Source organism: Lissotriton helveticus, chromosome 1_1 (genome assembly GCF_964261635.1).
Source record: "Lissotriton helveticus chromosome 1_1, aLisHel1.1, whole genome shotgun sequence".
Classification (NCBI taxonomy): Eukaryota; Metazoa; Chordata; class Amphibia; order Caudata; family Salamandridae; genus Lissotriton; species Lissotriton helveticus.
The window spans coordinates 775,499,401-775,518,186 of record NC_136057.1 but is presented as its reverse complement, the minus strand read 5'-3'; the positions used below and the strand labels follow the sequence as shown (position 1 = coordinate 775,518,186).

Here is an 18,786-nt window from a genome sequence, read left to right as displayed (position 1 = left end):
GCAACCACTGACAAAGCCAATAGTCCTGACCTGTAGATATGATGTGACTTGTATCATATAGCTAGACGCAATGACCGAAACAGCAAAATACATGCTGCTAAACACAGAGTTTTAGCTTATGTGTTTTTAAGGCACGCCCTTAATTACATTTACCACGCCCCTTTGAGAGACCCCCTGTTTTTTCATCCCACTTAAAGCCCTGCGCAGATCTCCTTTATTTATGATTTGATGCTAGAATTGAAAACATACTTTTAATACTGAAACCCGGTTTACCAGAAGGGTTGTATATTATTCACATGTTGGGTAGTTTACATGGTAGCAGTAAAAAAAAAAAAAAAAAAAATTGATACGCCGAGGTTTTCTTTCAATTGTACTTTAAATAGTGTAATAAGGAATGGAAAATATTGGCGTTTGACAATTTCTAAATATAAGCAAAAGTAAACGTTCTCTAATTTCCAATTGTGGCAAAACAGCGGTCGTCAAAACAATAATTGTATGCCTTGTACTAATAGCAACACACCGGAGTAAGGAAGCCTATGGGTGGGGTTTCGCATCAGGTGTTAAAGTGCCTCCTAGATCCCAATGAAACGGTTGTGCTTGCGCAACTCCAGCAGCCTTTATGCATGAATAGCCAGTTTACGTAACAAAGCTTACAGGAAGAGACGGAACTTTGAAAACTTTTAGAATGAACTAAGGGGACGATGTAAAACCGGGGCAGATGAAGTGTCTCCAGGTGTCCCAGGCAATGGCGGGAGCGTGGCCAGAGAGCGGTTAGCAGCTGATCTCTTTCCATGATGAGGGGAAGCTACAGCGAACCTGAAAGCAAACAGGAGCTGGAGAGGGAGAGCCTGCTTTTTGGAGCTGTGAATCATCCCAGCATACACCGAGGCCCCGCGGTGGCGGCAGCAGCAGCAGGAGGAGGCGGAGGAAGCAACGGCGGGAACATGGCCGATTCTGGCCCGGGCTTGCCCGAACACATGAAAGGCTGCATGTCCTGGTATTGGAGCTACTTGTGGGCCATTTGGTTCTGCGTGTTGGTGTGCCTGCTCTACAGCCTGCGCGGCCCCCTGAGGATCCACGACAGCCTCGGCTCAGGTACAACAGGGGGGAACCCCAAACCCGTAACCCCTCCTCCGTGGTGGACGGAGAGACAGCGCGCTGCAGGCGGTGCTCCACAGGCTCTGCTGGGCCTGTCCTGCAGGGATGTGTCTCGTGAGGCAGGCAGCGGTAGGCGCGCGCTGCCGGTCCACGCTGGAGGCACTTACCGAAGTTAATAACTTTTTGTTCCTACCCTCCCTTCCCGCGCTGTATGGACCAAGCGAGGGGGGGTGGTGTGGTGTGGTAGGGAGTATATTAAAGCGCGGATAAAGTAGAGCAGAAGGTTTACGTGCTCCCCCATTACCTACAGCGAATTAAGAAGCCCCCACGGCGTTCTCAATACCCTGGTTGCAGCGCGCGGCGGAGGGGGCAGGGCTGTTCCTCTCGAGGCTTCAGCGACAGCACATGGAAGGAAGGCTACAGCGTGTTCAAGTTTTTTATGGCTTCTAAGAATACGGAGTATTTGAGAGAGACTGCCGTTCTAAACATTGCGGCAGCTCTCGGAACTACAACAGAAATGCAAACAGTTTTTAGGTCTGTCTTGACGGAGCTTCTGTATGAGCAGCTGTTGCTTAACATTATGTGATGAACAAAAAAAACGTTACCGTACATGCATGAAACTGCTGCAAGACACCTGAAACTGAAGGTTAACACTTCCTTTATAATGAACACTAAGTGTCTCCATTTTGTTTCAGCCTCTTTAATATTGCATGTAATACAATTGTAAAACAGTGTGCATATTCACAGGGGCAGATTTACAACTTCTGGTGCATCTCTGCAAATCAGCAGGGATGCGCCAGAACAGATGCGTCATGGAATCCCCCCTTGCGCCACCATGGATGCGTCTCATTTACAACGCGGCGCACCATGGTGCAAGGAGGGGCTGATGCGTGACTCATCTTGTGGTGTGCGGGCGGCGCATTGCTTTAGTCTACGCAACTCCTGCAATGCACAGGGGACGCCCATACTTAACATGGTGCGTCACTCCTTTCGTCTGCTTCATGCGTAAGGATTTGACGCAGGTGCGTCGTAAAACTGATTCCGTGAAATCTTGTAGCTTTCACTGCGTCAGTTTTACTGGGCTTTCCTGCAGGGAAAGCCCACCCTGAGACAGAACGCCCATATGAAACCTGACGCTGGTTTCATGTGGCGCAGGGCTTTACAACGTGACGAATCTGCCTAGATGCGTCACGTTGTAAATAAGTCGCAACACGGTACATGGTTTACGCCGCTGCTGCATCATAAAAGTGATGCAATGGCAGAGTAAAAGTGTTGCAAGGGGTTTGTAAATCTGCCCTAGAGTGTTTTAAGTCATATGCTGCATTCTCCGCACTTTAATTGAGAAGTCTCCATTCCCCACTGCGCCAAATAAGCCTCACTTCTGTTTCTCCCTGAATAGGCACAAAATCTCTGCAGAGAATGCAAATGAAGTGTCATAACGTCGGTGTACAATAATGCATTTCCGCTCAATTTCTTTAATACGTATGATTTGTCATCTTTCATTTAGGTGTGTGGTTACTTTGTGTGAAGTTACTCAGACAACATAGTTATAGATGACTTTTTCCTTGTTTCTGTTTTTTTGTGAGACATTGACTTCTAAAGCCCTTAGATTCCTTATGACTGCTGCAATTTCATATTTCACCAGATGTTAAATGGGGTGTAATGCGTCATTTGATATTAAAAAGTAAAAGCAGCGTGTGACTCACCTGATTGCTGCCAGTGCTGGGGAGAGTGCGGGCTGGGGAGACTGCGTTTGCCAGGCTGAGCTGCCTGCTTGCTTTTTCATAAGCTAGGAAGTGTTGGGACTGAAGTTCTTCAGCCTGGGGCGGAGGGGGGGGGAGGGGTACACTGACTGTAGCAGTAAACGGCAATTCAAGGCTGAGTGTCTCAATAGAATTTGGACAGAAATGAGTCACAGGCGGCTCTCCACTCCTTGGGCTGGAGCTTCTCACTCTGGCCGACAGCAATACTTCCACCACCGCCACTAATGCCACCACCAATACCACCACCACCGCCGCCAGTACCACCAATACCACCACCACTAATACTACCACCACCAATACCCCCACCACCACCAGTACCAATACCACCCCCACCACCAATACCACCACCACCAATACCCCACCACCAATAATACTACCACCACCACCAACAATACCAATACCACTACCTCAGCGCCTCTCGCTCACTAGAAATAACAGGGGCACTGTACGAGGCTGGAGCTGCAGCCGAGACCATCCGTCCCTCCCTCCCTCCGCGCCTGCCATAAAGCATAGCCCGCCCTGCACCAGGATGTGAAGCCAGGGCCCTATTTAGGTCTTGTCTGCTTAGTATGAAACCTAATAAAAAAGGCAGTTGGTATTGCTTATTAATTGTTAAGAGCGTATGTTAAGTCTAGTAAGCTTTTAGCAGTTGCCTGTTATCACATTGTGTTACAGGCTATGGGCAGGTATTTTGTTACATGTATTCTCACTGATTACGCTAGTAGGCAAGGGTTTTGACGTTGGTCATCCACTCTGACGAACCATGAGGGTTTTCACTGTGATGATTCTTGTTAGGCCTTGTTGAGAGGGTTGGTATATTGTTTTGAATTGAACAATGTTCCTTAACCCCTTCCCTGTGCCACGAATTCCGCCGCGGCGCGCCGTCATGCCTCACAGGTGGCGTGTGCTCATGACGGCGTGGTTCCATCACAACCCCACCCACTTATCAATTCGCCCGCACAGGCGTTGAATTAGTGTCGCGTGGGACGAGCGGCAGTGGCATGATGGCTCCACACCATCATCAGCACACGCCTACCGTGACTCATGTCGGCGTGGATCCGTCATGGGCGTGGATCCGTCATGAGCAGGAAGGGGCTAAGTGCACTCATTTGTATTCTCAGATGCTTCAAAAGTTTTTTTCAGATTTCAAGTGCAGTCCTTGGGAGTGCACCGTCCCAATTTGCACACCATTGAGATTAAAGCTATCGCTGGCTGTGTGTCCACTTCCCAGTCCCATGGTAGGTTCACCAATTTATGATAAGTTTAGAAATGATATGCCTATGGATTAGCTGCTGTTGATTCATCTTTTAATGATGAGTGCATTACATATTCTTCTCCATTAACATTGTGATGTCATCTCATATCTCCAAAAGATGACAATTTGCACCAGTCGAATCCAATGGTTTCAAAGACTCAATGCATTTTGGTCCAAAGGACCCTTCATCAAGGATCACTTCAACAAAACAAAATAATTGTTTGGCTCTGTGAGAACCACATATAATCCAAAACACAAACGAAATATGCGGTGAACCATTCAACCCGTGACGATCATAAACCAAGTGTAACAAAACAAATTTTTGCCATATAAATGATGCCAATGTGCCCTTATGACCAAAATACTCAAAATGACATTAACACCTCAAACGAGATCTAATGAAATACAGAGCAACCTTTAAAAAAAACATATATTCAAGCATAGCTTGCGATGTTTCCTTTTCGCTCACCAAACAAGAATGCATACAATAACCTCTGTGGCAAGATACAAATCCAAACTAACCATGGGCTCCACAAACATTGATGTACGCTCATGCGAACCTCCAGCATGCTATCCTCCCTGTTTTCATACACTGTGAATGATACTTTTGTGGCTAAAAGAATAGAACATTGGTAAAGGCCTCAACTTGAAAATTAAAAACCTAACAATTAACAGGCACCAGTGAGGAGTGTGCCCGAACGTAAGCAGAAATCCTCTGCATTGAAAATGTAACATTTGGTAAATTAATAATTGACGGGCGCGAGTGAGGAGTGTGTTCTGTCGTGCGTCGGTTTAACCTGTTTACCGCGGCGGCAATTCCGCAGCGGTGCGGCAGATTTGATAAGTGGGCGGGGCCGCGTCGGCCAACGGACATGCGCGGCACTACGGAGGTAGTGCACGCGACAGCCGTTGGCCGACAGAAGCATGCAACGGGTTAAACTGCATGCCTCTGTGATTACATACATAACAATTGACAATATAACTGTGTCTGTTACAAATACATCCTTGCGTGCATAGGTGAAGATTCCTGCGAACTCCAATGCTCAAAAATGAAAAGTGGATGAAGAGTGCGCATGCAATTACCAAAGTAATTCTAGCTTGATTGGTTACTAAGGTTGCAGTGAACGCGCTCTATGGGCTCTCTCACTATGTGTGCTCACCCGGATATAAAAACCAGTGCCCCAGATGGACCACTTGCTTAGAGGGCCCATCTCCCCCGAAAATGTGGAAAAAGACTGGCCCTCACCGTGATAAATGCTTCAGCTGAAAGCCTAATGCGCTGGAATGGTACGAATTTAACAAAGGAAAGTGACACGTGAGAAGACAAAAAAAATAACCAACCTAATTCTCAATAATTAAACATAAAACAAATATTGATCACTTAAAACAACATTTATAAAAAATATGTTCATATGAAGGCATCATGAGCAGCATCCTTGTCATAATGGTTAATGAGCAAATATGAGCAGATAAAAGTGCCATAATGCTCCACAATCAGCAAATGAACTAACCTAGTTTGAGTGTCCCATAAATTACTGCGTGTCTCACAACATCAAATTAAACATGTAAAAACTGAAAAAAACCTGAAAAACAAGTTCAGCAACAGTCAAGAAAATTGAATAGAAAGCGATAAGAAACATAAAAAACGCCTGAATACAGCATATTCTGTATTTCATTACTTTTCATTAAAAAATTGACATATTCCAACTTATCATTCATGACGTACGGTTGCATGGTGTCCAATTTTTTGATCCAAAAAAGTTCAGTTTGCAGAAGTCTTTTGCGATTGTCAACCACAAGCTTGATTTTTACTATTTTCAATATCTAAAACCGCAAGTGATATGTATTCTGTCCTGCATCAACTCAATGTGTTGCTGCACTTGAGTTCTTGTTCTTATTTTGGAGATAACTTTAATGCTCTGTGATCCGAATCTTGATTTTTCTTTCTGTCTTTCCGACGTATACCATGCAACATAGGCACTACAATCCATACACCAAATTCTTAGTGTTGCAGTCGGCAAAGTGTATTAATTTAACGATCTTACCGATCATTGGATGTGCACCAGTGGTCCTCAAAATAACATTACAGTGGACACAATTGAAACATTTTTGAGTTATTACCATTTAAGTTTGGTTGCAGGGGGTGGGCGGGGCGGGGCTGCTCTGCAAGCAGGGCAGGAGCGGTGTGCCCTCCGCAAGCCATACCGGCCGTGACTGCCAATGATAAAAGCTATATTTTTGATTGGTGTGCATGAAAATATTAAGCACTATACAGAGGTCTGGCCTGTTTATTATGAAAAGTTATTACAAAGGCAGTAGGCCTGACTTATTGAGAAAAGCGTAGTGTAAAGTTAAAAGGCAACTGGGTTTTTATCGTATTATGTTACAGGCCATAGAAAAGTATTGGGTTACATGTAATCTCGGGGATGACCATAGTGAACAAAGATTTTTGTGTTGGTCATTCACTCTGATAAACCATGGGAGTAGAATTGTACTGTGATGATTTTTGTTAGGCTTATAGGGAGGTATTGTATACTGCTTGCTCACTGTACGTTTGCACATATTTGTAGTTTTGTAAATGTTTGCCTGACTGTTATTGTCATAAGCGCACTTCAGTAGGCCTGGGTTGTTTATAGTGTCAAGCCATTGTTAAAGGCTAGAGGCGTTATTGGTTCACTGGGAAAAGTTTTGTCGGATTCCTTGGGTGTGATCTGTTTATGAAGTAAATTTACAACAAAGCACGTTGGCCTTACTTATTTTAAAATGCATGTGTCTAAAGTCAATAGGTTTTTAAAGGTGGATTTTTATTAGTGTGTGCTAAAGCTTTTGGGTAGGTATTCTGGAACATGGAATCTCGCAGATTACTGTAGTAGTTTTTGGTGTTGCTGACCCGCCTGAACAAACCATGGGAATTGACAATTTGTACAAAGCAGTCCTTACAAGGTTCTATTAGCTGGGATTTTCAATTGTTTTGACAACTGCATTTTGTACATATTTTTTATTTGTTTACTGTATACCTGATGGTTGCTTAGTGGGGAGTCTTATGAACCAACACAGTACGTTTGAGTTGATGACAGATGGTGCAAATGGGTTCCACCCATTTAGTCCACCAAGATTTTAACCTTTGACAACCTGGTTCTTGGTCCTTTTACTGTGGGTAAGTTTCACTGCTTGAGTCTCACTCTCTGTAAATTCATTGTAATTGGGAATTCTGTCTTGAAGTGCAATTTCGCTCCACTTAGGCCTACACACCTAAGCAAGACAACAAACTGGGGTTAAACATGCATGTCAATGTTTGGTTTTGCATTTTTGAACATACTAAATCCACATCTAATGGAACTTGAGGAATTGTCATATTTATATGGCTCTGCTCATAATCCAATTCCAGGCCTTTGTTCCTCCTACTGGGACAAGATAATTACTGTGTCTTTATCAGAGGGAAACAAGGCCTCCCCACACAAAAGGAGCATTTGCCAGTTATTGGCCCAGTTCCTGGGAGAGAATAGTGGTGTGGGTAAAATCTTACTCTGATAATTAGCTTGTCACACTGCATCTAGGCTATGACAGTCCTGGCCCACTGAAGAAAGGGGGAAGCACAGACATCTGGAGCAAACACAGGATGGGCGCATTTGAAGTTTTGGTGGGACTGGGTCTGGCACTGATGTCAGCTAGGGTTGGAGCTGAGGCTCTCAGAGTAGCTCTAATCAGAGAGGACTTGAAGGCGCCGTTTTGGATTGCCTCAGAATCCTTGGCAAGAAGTTTGGAACATGGCTGGAGGGGTGATGTAGCATCCTAGATTTGACCAAGGTTACCTGACATCTAGAAAAGCCACTCCCATCTAAAATCCCCTGCGCAAGGCAGAGACAGTGAAGAAGATCCTGGACTGCGGCATCAGCGGAAGATGGCCAGCTGGAAAAAGATGCCACCTGATGCCCTGGAAGATGGACTAAGGACTTTGTCCCAGCTGACCCCTGGGCCAGCCTAATACTCAATAATCAACGTTATCTAAAATGGTGATGCAAGGCCATCTAGAAAGAATATCAATATTGAAAATCGCAAATTTATGATTGTCACTTATTGGCCCCATAATGTCGATGGCCACAGTATGCCAAGTACCTTCAGGAATTATAGGTTCACACATTTCAGGCTTTAGAGTGTTAAGTACTTTATCTGAATTCGAGCAAATAACACACTTGCGTACAGTCCTATCAGCAAGAACATCAATACCCGGCCACCAGTACCATTGTTTTACAGTTTGTTTAGTTTTGACTATGCCACAATGATCCTTGTGACATAACTGTAGAATAGAATTTCTTAAAGATGAAGGAGGAACAGCTTTGTCACCACGAAAAATAGTACCATCTAAAACAGTAAGTTCATTTCTAACTTCCCAGAATGGTTTGAGATCTGACATTAATTTTTTCTTCTCTACCCAACCTTCACGAATAAACAAAATCGTAGTGACTAAGATACTGTCCTTCAAATACTCCTCACTCCATACTTTTTTCTCAACACAGAAAGGATTCTCATCATGAATAAGGGCAATCTGAAAAGAGTCCTACTCACTCACCTTACACTCTTGTAATTCAGAAGGCATGCGCGAAAGAAAATCTGCAATTACGTTGTTCTTGCCTGGGAAATATTCAATTTTGAATATAAAATCCTGCAAACGCATAGTCATTCTCGCTATTCTAGCTGTGGCATTGTAAAGACCGTCAGTGGAAAGTAGCTTAGTCAGAGGTTTTTGGTCCGATCTGACTACGCTTTTCTTGCCCCACACGAAACTCCGGAAATGCTCTAAGGCCCAAACAACAGCTAGAGTTTCCTTCTCGATAACAGAGAACTTACTCTCAGGAATAGAAAGAGCCCTGGAAGCGAACGCTACAATACGTTCTTTACCGAAACTATCAATTTGTGAAAGCACACCGCCTAAGCCTTTATTACTGGCATCCACAGTAATCACGGAGTCGAGATCTAAATCAAAAGGAGACAACACTGGAGCATTTATAATGTCTGTCTTAATACCGTTAAATTCATCCTCACAAAGAGCAGACCAGTCACATTTGATTTTACTTTTCAATAGTTGTCTTATATTAAAAACTTTGCTAGAAAAACCTTTAATAAACTTCGAATAAAATTCTACCATCCCTAGGAATGATCGGACATCATCTTTATTAGAAGGGGGAGGTGCTTCCTTTATAGCGTCAACCAATTTTGGTTTGGTATATACACCATCAGAACACAACACATGACCCAGATAAGTCACGGATTTAACCCCAGAATGACACTTAGAAAATTCAATGGTTAACCCTTTTTCTTCAAGAATGCCTAATACTTCTTCAATAATAGAGTTATGTTCAGTTTTATCTTTCCCATACACTAAAATGTCATCTTGGAAAAATTTAACTTTGGGATGTTTGCCAAAAAGTAGGTGCATAATGCGTTGGAAAATGGCAGCCGCAGAGGCTAATCCGAATGGCATTCTTTTAAATTGAAAACACCCCATGGAGGTGATGAATGCTGTACGATGCTTACTGTCATTATCAAGTGAAAACTGATGGTATGCAGCAGAAAGATCCAACGTCGAAAAAATAGAAGCACCATTAACTGAGGACAACATTTCGGAAATTTTTGGTAAGGGAAACCTATCAATTACAATGTTTTCATTCAAATGGCGAAGATCTACACATAAGCGAATTTTGCCATTTGAACGTCTGGCGATTACAACTGGAGAAATCCATTCGGTGGACTCTATAGGTTCGATTATATCCTCCTTAACAAGTTTGTCCAATTCTTTTTCTACATCACCACGTACCAAAATAGCAATGTTCCTAGCTTTAAAGGTCTTAGGGTTGGCATTACTCTTTAAAACGATGTGGTGTGAAAACCCTTGAAAATTACCAATTTTTCCGCTAAAGACTTTCGGAAATTTTTTAAGCATGGAATCACCAATCTCTGCGCCGTCATTAATAACCAAAACAGGTTCAGGACTATTGGGATTTAATATAATATCCAAATCCCTCAGATCTCTCCATCCGAGGACAGAAGGACCATGTTTGGCAACATAAAGTTTTCCAAAAGATTCCCTGTCCTTAAATCTAAACTTCAAAGGTTTGAAACTAATCATATTAATCTTTTCCCCTGAAAACCCTTCAGGAGAAATGTCTGAAGCATAAAGGTTATTTCCAAGATGATGCACAAAATCAGAATTCCATACCTTCTCATTAACTATGGTGTAAGGAGAACCCGAATCCGCATATATATTAATGGGAACTCCACCAATTAGCATATTACAAATGGGTTTTTTGAGAATGTTTTTGTTCTAGGAATCGTTAATATTAAAAATGTAAACTTTCTCCAGAGGTTTTTGAACACATTCATCTTCAACTGAGCAATGCATTATTTTTTTAACGCATTCATCTTGAACAGAACAGTGCATAACTTTTTTAACAATATCATCATCATCATCACTTGAAGATGAATCGCAAACAACTTTCACTTTTTTACTTTTAACTCTGTGGCAAGCTCTTGAATAATGCCCAATTAACCCACAATTAGAGCATCTTTCCTTAATAGCTGGACACGATTTGAAATTAGCTAGATCTGAACTGCTACCACACCTAAAACACCTAAGTTTATCGTTGTATTTTACTTCACCAGGTTTAAATTGAATTTGATACTTTTATTTATAATTAGATTTACCTTGAACTTTAGAAATAGTTTGTTCAGAGACAATTTCTGCTCAGTCGCAGTTTTTTCATTAACTTTGATAGCTTTAGCGCTGTGACCTGAGAGTTCTGCCTTCCTGACAATGGCTAGGACATCTTTAAGTTCTGAATCTCCATTAATCCAAAGCCTATCTTGGATTGATGCATCTGAATCATGTATAACAACCTGATCTCTTATAAGCTGTTCTTGGAGATGATCAAACTTACAATCTTCTGCCATTATTTTAAGCTCAGCCACATACACATCAATAGTTTCATCAGGGTGTTGTTTCCCGCGAAAAAACTTGTATCTGGCAATACCTATACATACCTTAGGAGAAAAATGGTTATCAAAATCTTTTAAAATATCAATAAACACATTTGAATCACCACCACCAGCACTTTTTGACATCTCTTCATACATTTTTAAACCACCAGCACCTAAAGAGTGCAAAATTTTTTTTTTCTTTCTTTCAGGTTTCATCTTTCCTTCTTCGTCGATAGTATCAATAAAGTTTAAAAAGTAAGCTTTCCATTGAAGCCACTTCATACAAGGTTCTATACTCGAAGGCCAAAATGCTTGTGGTGATTGAATAGTAAAGTTTTGTGTAGCCATATTGAAACAACAAATCCAACAGTCAGAAGTAAAAATATGAATTTGAAAAGTCTCCAGAAACTGTAGAAATGTCTTAAAAAGAAAATAAAGAAACCTTACTTGAAGTTAAAGAAAAAGAATCACCAATGAATAAAAAAATTCCTTTAAACGCTGTAAATATACAATTCTTGTATATTAAATTCCTGGAATCCTTAAGAAATCGAAGATCCTAAATTGCGCAATTAAATGATTGTATTCAGAGTGAAATAACGGTGTGTTATGATGAAAACAGATGTTTCCTCGATCTGGTTGCTATGGAAAATCCAAGACGGCCGCCCTGCGTCTTATGTCATAGCGTTGCGTGTATCACGTTGAACGTAGCCTGCACGTAGCCTGCGTTGTCATCAGAGATCACAATACGGAGCATGGAAGAGCATGCACAGGAGACTGCGATCGCGCTGAAGATCGCGCTTAAGGTAACTGCTTCTCCAAATTTTAAATGATGCATACACCATAAGCAGCGCTGTAAAAAGCTTTTACTAAAATTAATCCTGCGCAAAGTGGTCTATAACAAAGTCAATTAACTCCAAATGTGCATAAATGAAAACGGAAATTCTTGAATCAAAAGCAAATTAGATTGTTTTACCCACACGAAGGTTTCCACAGGGAGAAATAATTCGCTTTCAAGTTGGTTTCACAAAAAATATGAAACGAAGGTTCCATTCTTCGATGAAGTGGAATATCTTCTTGTAATGTAGTGTGACAGCATGACATGAGAATAAGAGTGGTCAACAATAAGATTTATTAAGTACAAGGGCCTGCTGGGAGCGGGTGTAGCTGGCAGTCACCACGGGCGTCAGCTGTCATCTGTCACACAGATCACAGTGACGTCACTTAAATACACTCTGAACATTCTATGGTGACACTGAGTGACGCTACCTAAAGGAAAGGGAAAACATACTGGAAGCATAACCTTTTGCCCCACAACAAGTACAACGTGTACGACATCTCCCTTTCTCCATCAAAAAACATAACATGAGTTTATTCCATAACATAGTCCTTAAACCTTGTAGGCAAGTTGATAACTCTGCCCCCTCTGGAAGACAAACCCCCAGTGAGATTTATTCCAGTGTCCCTCATGCCTGTTACCTTAGATCCAGTACCCTCTATATTGTTTTCTAACATAGTCTTCCTGAGTCAACACAATGTTCCCATTATCCACAGAACAACTTCTAGAACTGTCTCCCAATGTCATGGAACATCCTGGGCTGACACTGAGGTGCAACTGTTCTGTGCCATTAGACATGTCGTCCCATTCCAGGACACTTTCATTCAGACTTACATCTCCTTCTTCCATATTCTTCATTATTATTTTCTCTTGCTCATGTTTGAGTCTTACCACATCGTCTTTACTGCGCCATCCTTCCCCTTCTATGAATACTGCACCACCTGACGCCCTACCAATTTTCATGGGTTTACTGAGTTTAGACTCTCCTTTGCTTATCAAGCCAGGTTTCTTTACTAACACCCAGTCTCCAGGTGCTATGCTTTTGTCTTTAGCTCTGTTTATCTTATCGGAATACACCTTGTTTTTCAATTGTTTATATTCTATGTTCTCCTTTACCTTGAGTTCTTTTTCACACACTTCTCTTGCTTCAACTGTTGCTCCTTTCCAACCACCTATTTTTGGTGTCATGATATTGTTACATTCTCTTCCCCTCATTAGAAAAAACGGTGTATACCCAGTTGCATCTTTTGGCGCATTGTTATACGCATTGATCTTTTCCTTCATGAATACTTTCACATCCATATCATTTGCAATGGCCATTTGGATTCCTTCTTTAAAGAATCTGTTTATTCTCTCGACTTGGCCATTGCTCTTTGGACTGTATAGGGGTGTTTTTTCCTGTACAATTCCATGTCTTTCCAAGAACTCGATCATCATTCGTGATATCAGTTGTGAACCATTGTCCGACACCATGACCTTTGGCTGTCCTTCACTTTCAAACACTTTTTCAAGAAATTTTATGACCACTTCAGTTGTAACTACATTTACAAACTTGTAGCACACCCACTTAGTATAGTAGTCTGTCAAAACTATTAGGTACCTGCATGCGTCAGGCAAAATGTTGAAAGGCCCTGCAAAGTCAATTGCTACTTTGGCCCAGGGCCCATCAGGAATCTCCACCTTCTGCAGTTCATTCTTTTCAATTCTACAATGTTTATCTGATTTTAACCATTCCTCGCATTTGTCTACATGACTCCTAATTTCGCTGTCCACACCTGGCCACCAATAGTGCATCCTTAGAACGTTTTTTGTGGCTGTGGTGCCTGGATGCCCTCTGTGAGCCATTTTTATGATCTTTTGTCTGAGCTCAAATGGCGGCACAAAAACTTCTCCTCTCTTTAAGTAGTTATTCTCCAGTGTCAGTTCATCACTCACCTGCTGGTAAGACCTAAGTTCATTTGGGAGATTTCTTATATGTGGCCAACTGGTTTGTATATACTTTTTCACTTTGGACAAGATGGCATCTTTTTTCATACTTTCATCCCATTCTTTGTCCGATATCGAACCTTCGCACATAACAGTGGCATCAATGTGCGCTACTACGCATTCCGTGTCGTCTTGTTCCTCCTCTTTTTGTTCCTTTATTGGCAACCTCGATAAGCAGTCCGCTCTACTGTTTTTTCCTCCTTTTATGTGCTCAATCTTGAAATTAAATTCCTGGAGTTTAGACATCAGTCTAATCAATCTAGAGCTTGCGTTTCCATTACCTCTACCCTTACCATCCATCATATATACTAATGGTTTGTGGTCGGTTACAAGTGTGAAGCTCTTCCCCCACAAATAGTCTTTCAGTTTATGCACTGCCCACACACAAGCTAAAGTCTCACGTTCGATTGTGCTGTAGTGGACCTCTGTGACATTAAGCTTCCTGGAAATAAAAGCAATTGTGTTCTCTTCACTTCCTTTTCTCTGGCAGAACACAGCACCTATTCCCTCATTGCTTGCATCTACAGTCACTACATTGTCCAGTTGTGGGTCATAAGGTTTCAGTGCAGGTGCATTCGCTATTTCCTCCTTGACTAACCTGAATGCTTTAATTTGTTCATCCTCCCATTCATATGCTACGTTCTTTTTCAGCAGTCTCCTGAGAGGTTCCACCTTTTCCGCATATCTCTGTATGAACTTTGCATAATATTCACTGAGGCCAAGGAACGACTTGAGGGTTTCCTTGTTTCTTGGTTCCGGGGCCTCCCTTATTGCACATACTAAATCATCTTTAGGCAAGATACCTTCAGCTGTTAGGACATGCCCTAGGTACTCAATCTCCTTTGTCATGAATTTACACTTATCCTTTGAGACTGTCATGCCTTTCTTCTCCAATACATCTAGAACCATTCCAATCAACTTTATGTGCTCTTGTTCAGTTTTTGAATGTAAAAGAATGTCATCTTGAAAGGCTTCCACCCCTTTCATTTTCCCAAACAAGACATCCATGAGTTTCTGGAAAACCCCTGAAGATGATGCCAGGCCAAAGGGAAGCCTCACATACCTGAACGCTCCAAACGGCGTGATGAAAGTTGTCAATTTCTTAGACCTTTCTGACAGACACACCTGATGATATGCGGCTCTTAAATCGATCAGTGAAAAATATTTTGAACCTGATGTTGACTGAAGAATGTCTGTGATTTTGGGCAGGGGATGGCAATTTACAATAATGTTTTTATTAAGCGACCTCAGGTCTACACACAACCTAATATCCCCTGTCTTTTTCTTCTTTGATACTACGATTGCAGAAACCCATTCAGATTCTTCTGCTTCTTCAATCACACCTTCTTCCTTTAATTTTTCGAGCACTTCCCTCAACTCTTTCCTTATGGATAATGGTATTGATCTTACTTTGTGCTTACTTGGTATAGCACCCTCCTTTAGTTTGATGTCATGGTTGAACCCCTTCACACAACCAATTTCATTTTTGAACACTTCTTTGTGTTTTCCAAAAACTGTTTCTAAATCTTCTTCTCTTTTCTCTATACATATGCTGTTCATCCATTCCTCTCTCAAAATCGCTGGATCCTTAGCTCCAGGTACCAGTATCACCCCTAGTTGGGCCAGATCTCTCCATCCTACTAGTATCCTTCCTTTCTCTGCAACATAAATATTTGTTTCAATTACTCTTCCCTTGAAAGTTACAGTGTCAACGAAATATCCCAGCATATTTATTTCCTTTTCTCCAAATGCTTTCGGGTTTATATCAGATTCTGTCAGTTGTATACCTTTCCATTTTTCTTCAAAAAGAGTGTCAGATATAGTCGTTATGGGCGCACCTGAATCTGCAGTAAATTTTAGTTCAACCTCACCAATTTTCACATCACTGACAGGACCTTTTATCCTTCCTTCCTCTATTTCAACATATAAAACTATATTCGCGCACATTTCCTCATCAAAATTGCCTACAGTACTTATACCCATACTGTTATTCATTCTTTTGGTTTTACACAAGGTGGAATAGTGACCATATCTTTTACATTTAATGCATTTTTTTACCTATTGCAGGACAGTTTTTAAAATCAGCTAAGTGCTCATTTGATCCACATCTGAAACAGCACAACTGCTTACCTCCCACCTTCCTTTCACTCATACTCTTGTCATACGCCTTACCATCAACCTTCTTCTTTTCCTGTAAATAAAATACATTAGTGTTATTCCCCGTTGAAGATAACTCTTTAGTGGAAATTAGCGACCTTTCTATACCCCTTGCAATGTCTATGACTTCCTGTAAGGTCGGTCTTTTGCATGCTAAGAGCCTTTCCTGCACCTTCTTTGTGTAGCAATAAAAAACAATTTGGTCTCTTATGTACACATCTGTCATCTCCTCATATTCACATTCTACTGCCAGAACCCTTAGACATGCAACGTAGTCTTCAATAGCCTCCCCTTCCTGTTGTTTCCTTTGGGCAAATTTATGTCTAGCAACCATAATATTGTTCTCCTCATCGAACTGCCTTTGTAACCTTTTCAGTGCTTCCTGATACTCATTTAATGGCACAAATGTTCCAGGTGGACTCTCATATTCGGGCAGGCTGTCAAAAATGTCCTGACCCGCTTTTCCCAACAGTCCAAACAACAAAGAACATTTCCTTTCTGCATCAAAGGCTTTCCCATCTATTGAAACGATGTAATTTTCAAAGGCCCTCACCCACTTTTTCCACTTCATTGTGGGCTTACCAGGCTCATCCAGGAACCGAGGAGGTGCGCATATGTTATTGCTTTCGGCCATGTTACTCACAATATGTTTAGTTAACTTTTCACCTCACTGCAAACTTAATATTAGGATTGCCTCGCGTTTATTGCTTATACGCTTCACTTTTCGCCTTGCTTACTTGAGTTTTGTCTTGTTTACTTGTAGGCCCCTTGCCTAACTAAACGCGATGATTCTTTTGCTTGCAGATCCTATGCTTTTACAAACGCGATGTTTTAGTTGCGTGTTCCAAGCTCTTTTCACTCGACTGAGTTTAGTTAGTCAATTTCCAAAATGGCCGCACGCAGTACACGCACGGTGACGTGCGTTGTCCTGGACCAATCAGCTTATGCTCCCGGCATGCTTCACGCGGCACAGCTGAGGTAACTGAAAGACGCCTCAACTGTTGCCCTGACACCGAAGCGCGCCGATAACTGAAGTTATACACAATCGATCTCACAGGTACAGCGGTGGATTTAAAAGCTGTCACTTTTTAATTCAATTTCTCCGTCGACATGCTCATTCCTTCCATACGGCTTGTTTAACGTAATTAAGTCTTATCATTTATTTTACGCGCTGCCGATATTCTTCGCGTTAAGCTGTTTCCTCGTTAAAATTTTTATTCGACCAGCGCTCACCATATTCCGCAGTGTACTCACTCAGTTTAACTTTATTGCTCCTCGGTCCGATCACAAGCTTAGTCACTCAATTTTTCTGATCCACCGATTTACTTCTGCAGGCCCTTGTTCCACCAGTCCTCGTCGCCAATTGTAGTGTGACAGCATGACATGAGAATAAGAGTTGTCAACAATAAGATTTATTAAGTACAAGGGCCCGCTGGGAGCGGGTGTAGCTGGCAGTCACCACGGGCGTCAGCTGTCATCTGTCACACAGATCACAGTGACGTCACTTAAATACACTCTGAACATTCTATGGTGACACTGAGTGACGCTACCTAAAGGAAAGGGAAAACATACTGGAAGCATAACCTTTTGCCCCACAACAAGTACAACGTGTACGACAAAAGATCAATAAATAATTAAGGAATTCTTCTTAAATCAGGAAAACAAAGAACATTTTTTTTTCCTTAAAATCGGGGTTCGAGGGTTTCCTAGTGCTTCTCTAACATAGTCGCCAAGATTGTAAAGTTGACTCCACACAAGAATTGTAGGAAAGTAGGTTTATTGGAGGAAAGCACAGGAGCAAGGTAGGTCACAGCCTACACAGGACTTCTACCCTAGCAACTGCCTCAACAGAAGCAAAGAAAGGAATCCTGCAGTAACACAGAACATTGAAAGGAAACAATTCCAAAGAATCTTTAAAGAGACAACATGACAGCCAGTGCACTATAGCGAGCCTAGGGCCCCAATTCCCGGATCACATACCACTGAAGGCAACATTTACTGGGTGTGTTGGCTGCCCCTCGTGCCTGTGTTTCGGGAGGCGGGCCACTCTGGACTTCTGTTGTTCTGCCTACGCTCCCCTTGTGGGTAGGTAAGGGAGCACTGCTCCTGCTCGTGGGAAGGTGGAAAGTGAACTCTGGATGCAAAATGGCAAAAAGCATATTGTAGGCTCCCACGCGGCACCGTGGGACAGGTGCTATTCCAAGGAGCCAGCAGGGCTGCAGGGGCCCTAGGCCCCCCTCCCCAATAGGCTCCTAAAGACTCCCGCTGGGGTGGGACCGGGACATCGTCAAAAAACAAAAGCTGTTTACACATGCGTCGTATGGCTGCTTCAAAACGGTAGAGCCGAGCAGACGCTAATTAATTATGCATTTTTTTCTGCAAGGGAGCGCACCATAATGCCCTGTAAGGGCTTAAATTGCGTATTTTTATCTACATGTGGTGCACTGAGGAGGGGGCAGGAGCACCCCCAACATTGTTACACCACTTTGTGGGGGGCCTGTGGGCGGTGCTCCAGCTCCCAATATTGATTTATGAAAATGAGTCCTAAGTGTCAAGGGGCACTTAGCTCATGACCCTAGGCAAACTCCCAATCCTTTCAAGAGCTCTCATGCTCTACAGTAGGGTAAAGACCTCTAGAACTGTAAAAGAGAGACTCTGACCCATGTTTGTGATTGCTTTGAAAAAGGTTTGTTAGTAGGGTAAAGACCAAGGTTTGT

The 18,786-nt window shown here is 42.2% G+C and overlaps 1 protein-coding gene across 4 annotated transcripts in view; it reads left to right on the top strand.

Moving 5' to 3' along the window:
• Window positions 1-577: 577 nt before the first annotated feature.
• Window positions 578-18,786, top strand: part of ST7 (suppression of tumorigenicity 7) — a 606,638-nt gene continuing 588,429 nt past the window's right edge. For 2 of the 4 annotated variants that reach the window (XM_078674347.1, XM_078674344.1), the window contains exon 1: window positions 578-1,095. In XM_078674347.1, the coding sequence (XP_078530473.1) occupies window positions 792-1,095 (304 nt within the window). In that variant the 5' untranslated portion in view covers window positions 578-791. The remainder of the gene's footprint in view (window positions 1,096-18,786) is intronic. The other 2 variants (XM_078674346.1, XM_078674348.1) reach the window with 2 other exon arrangements.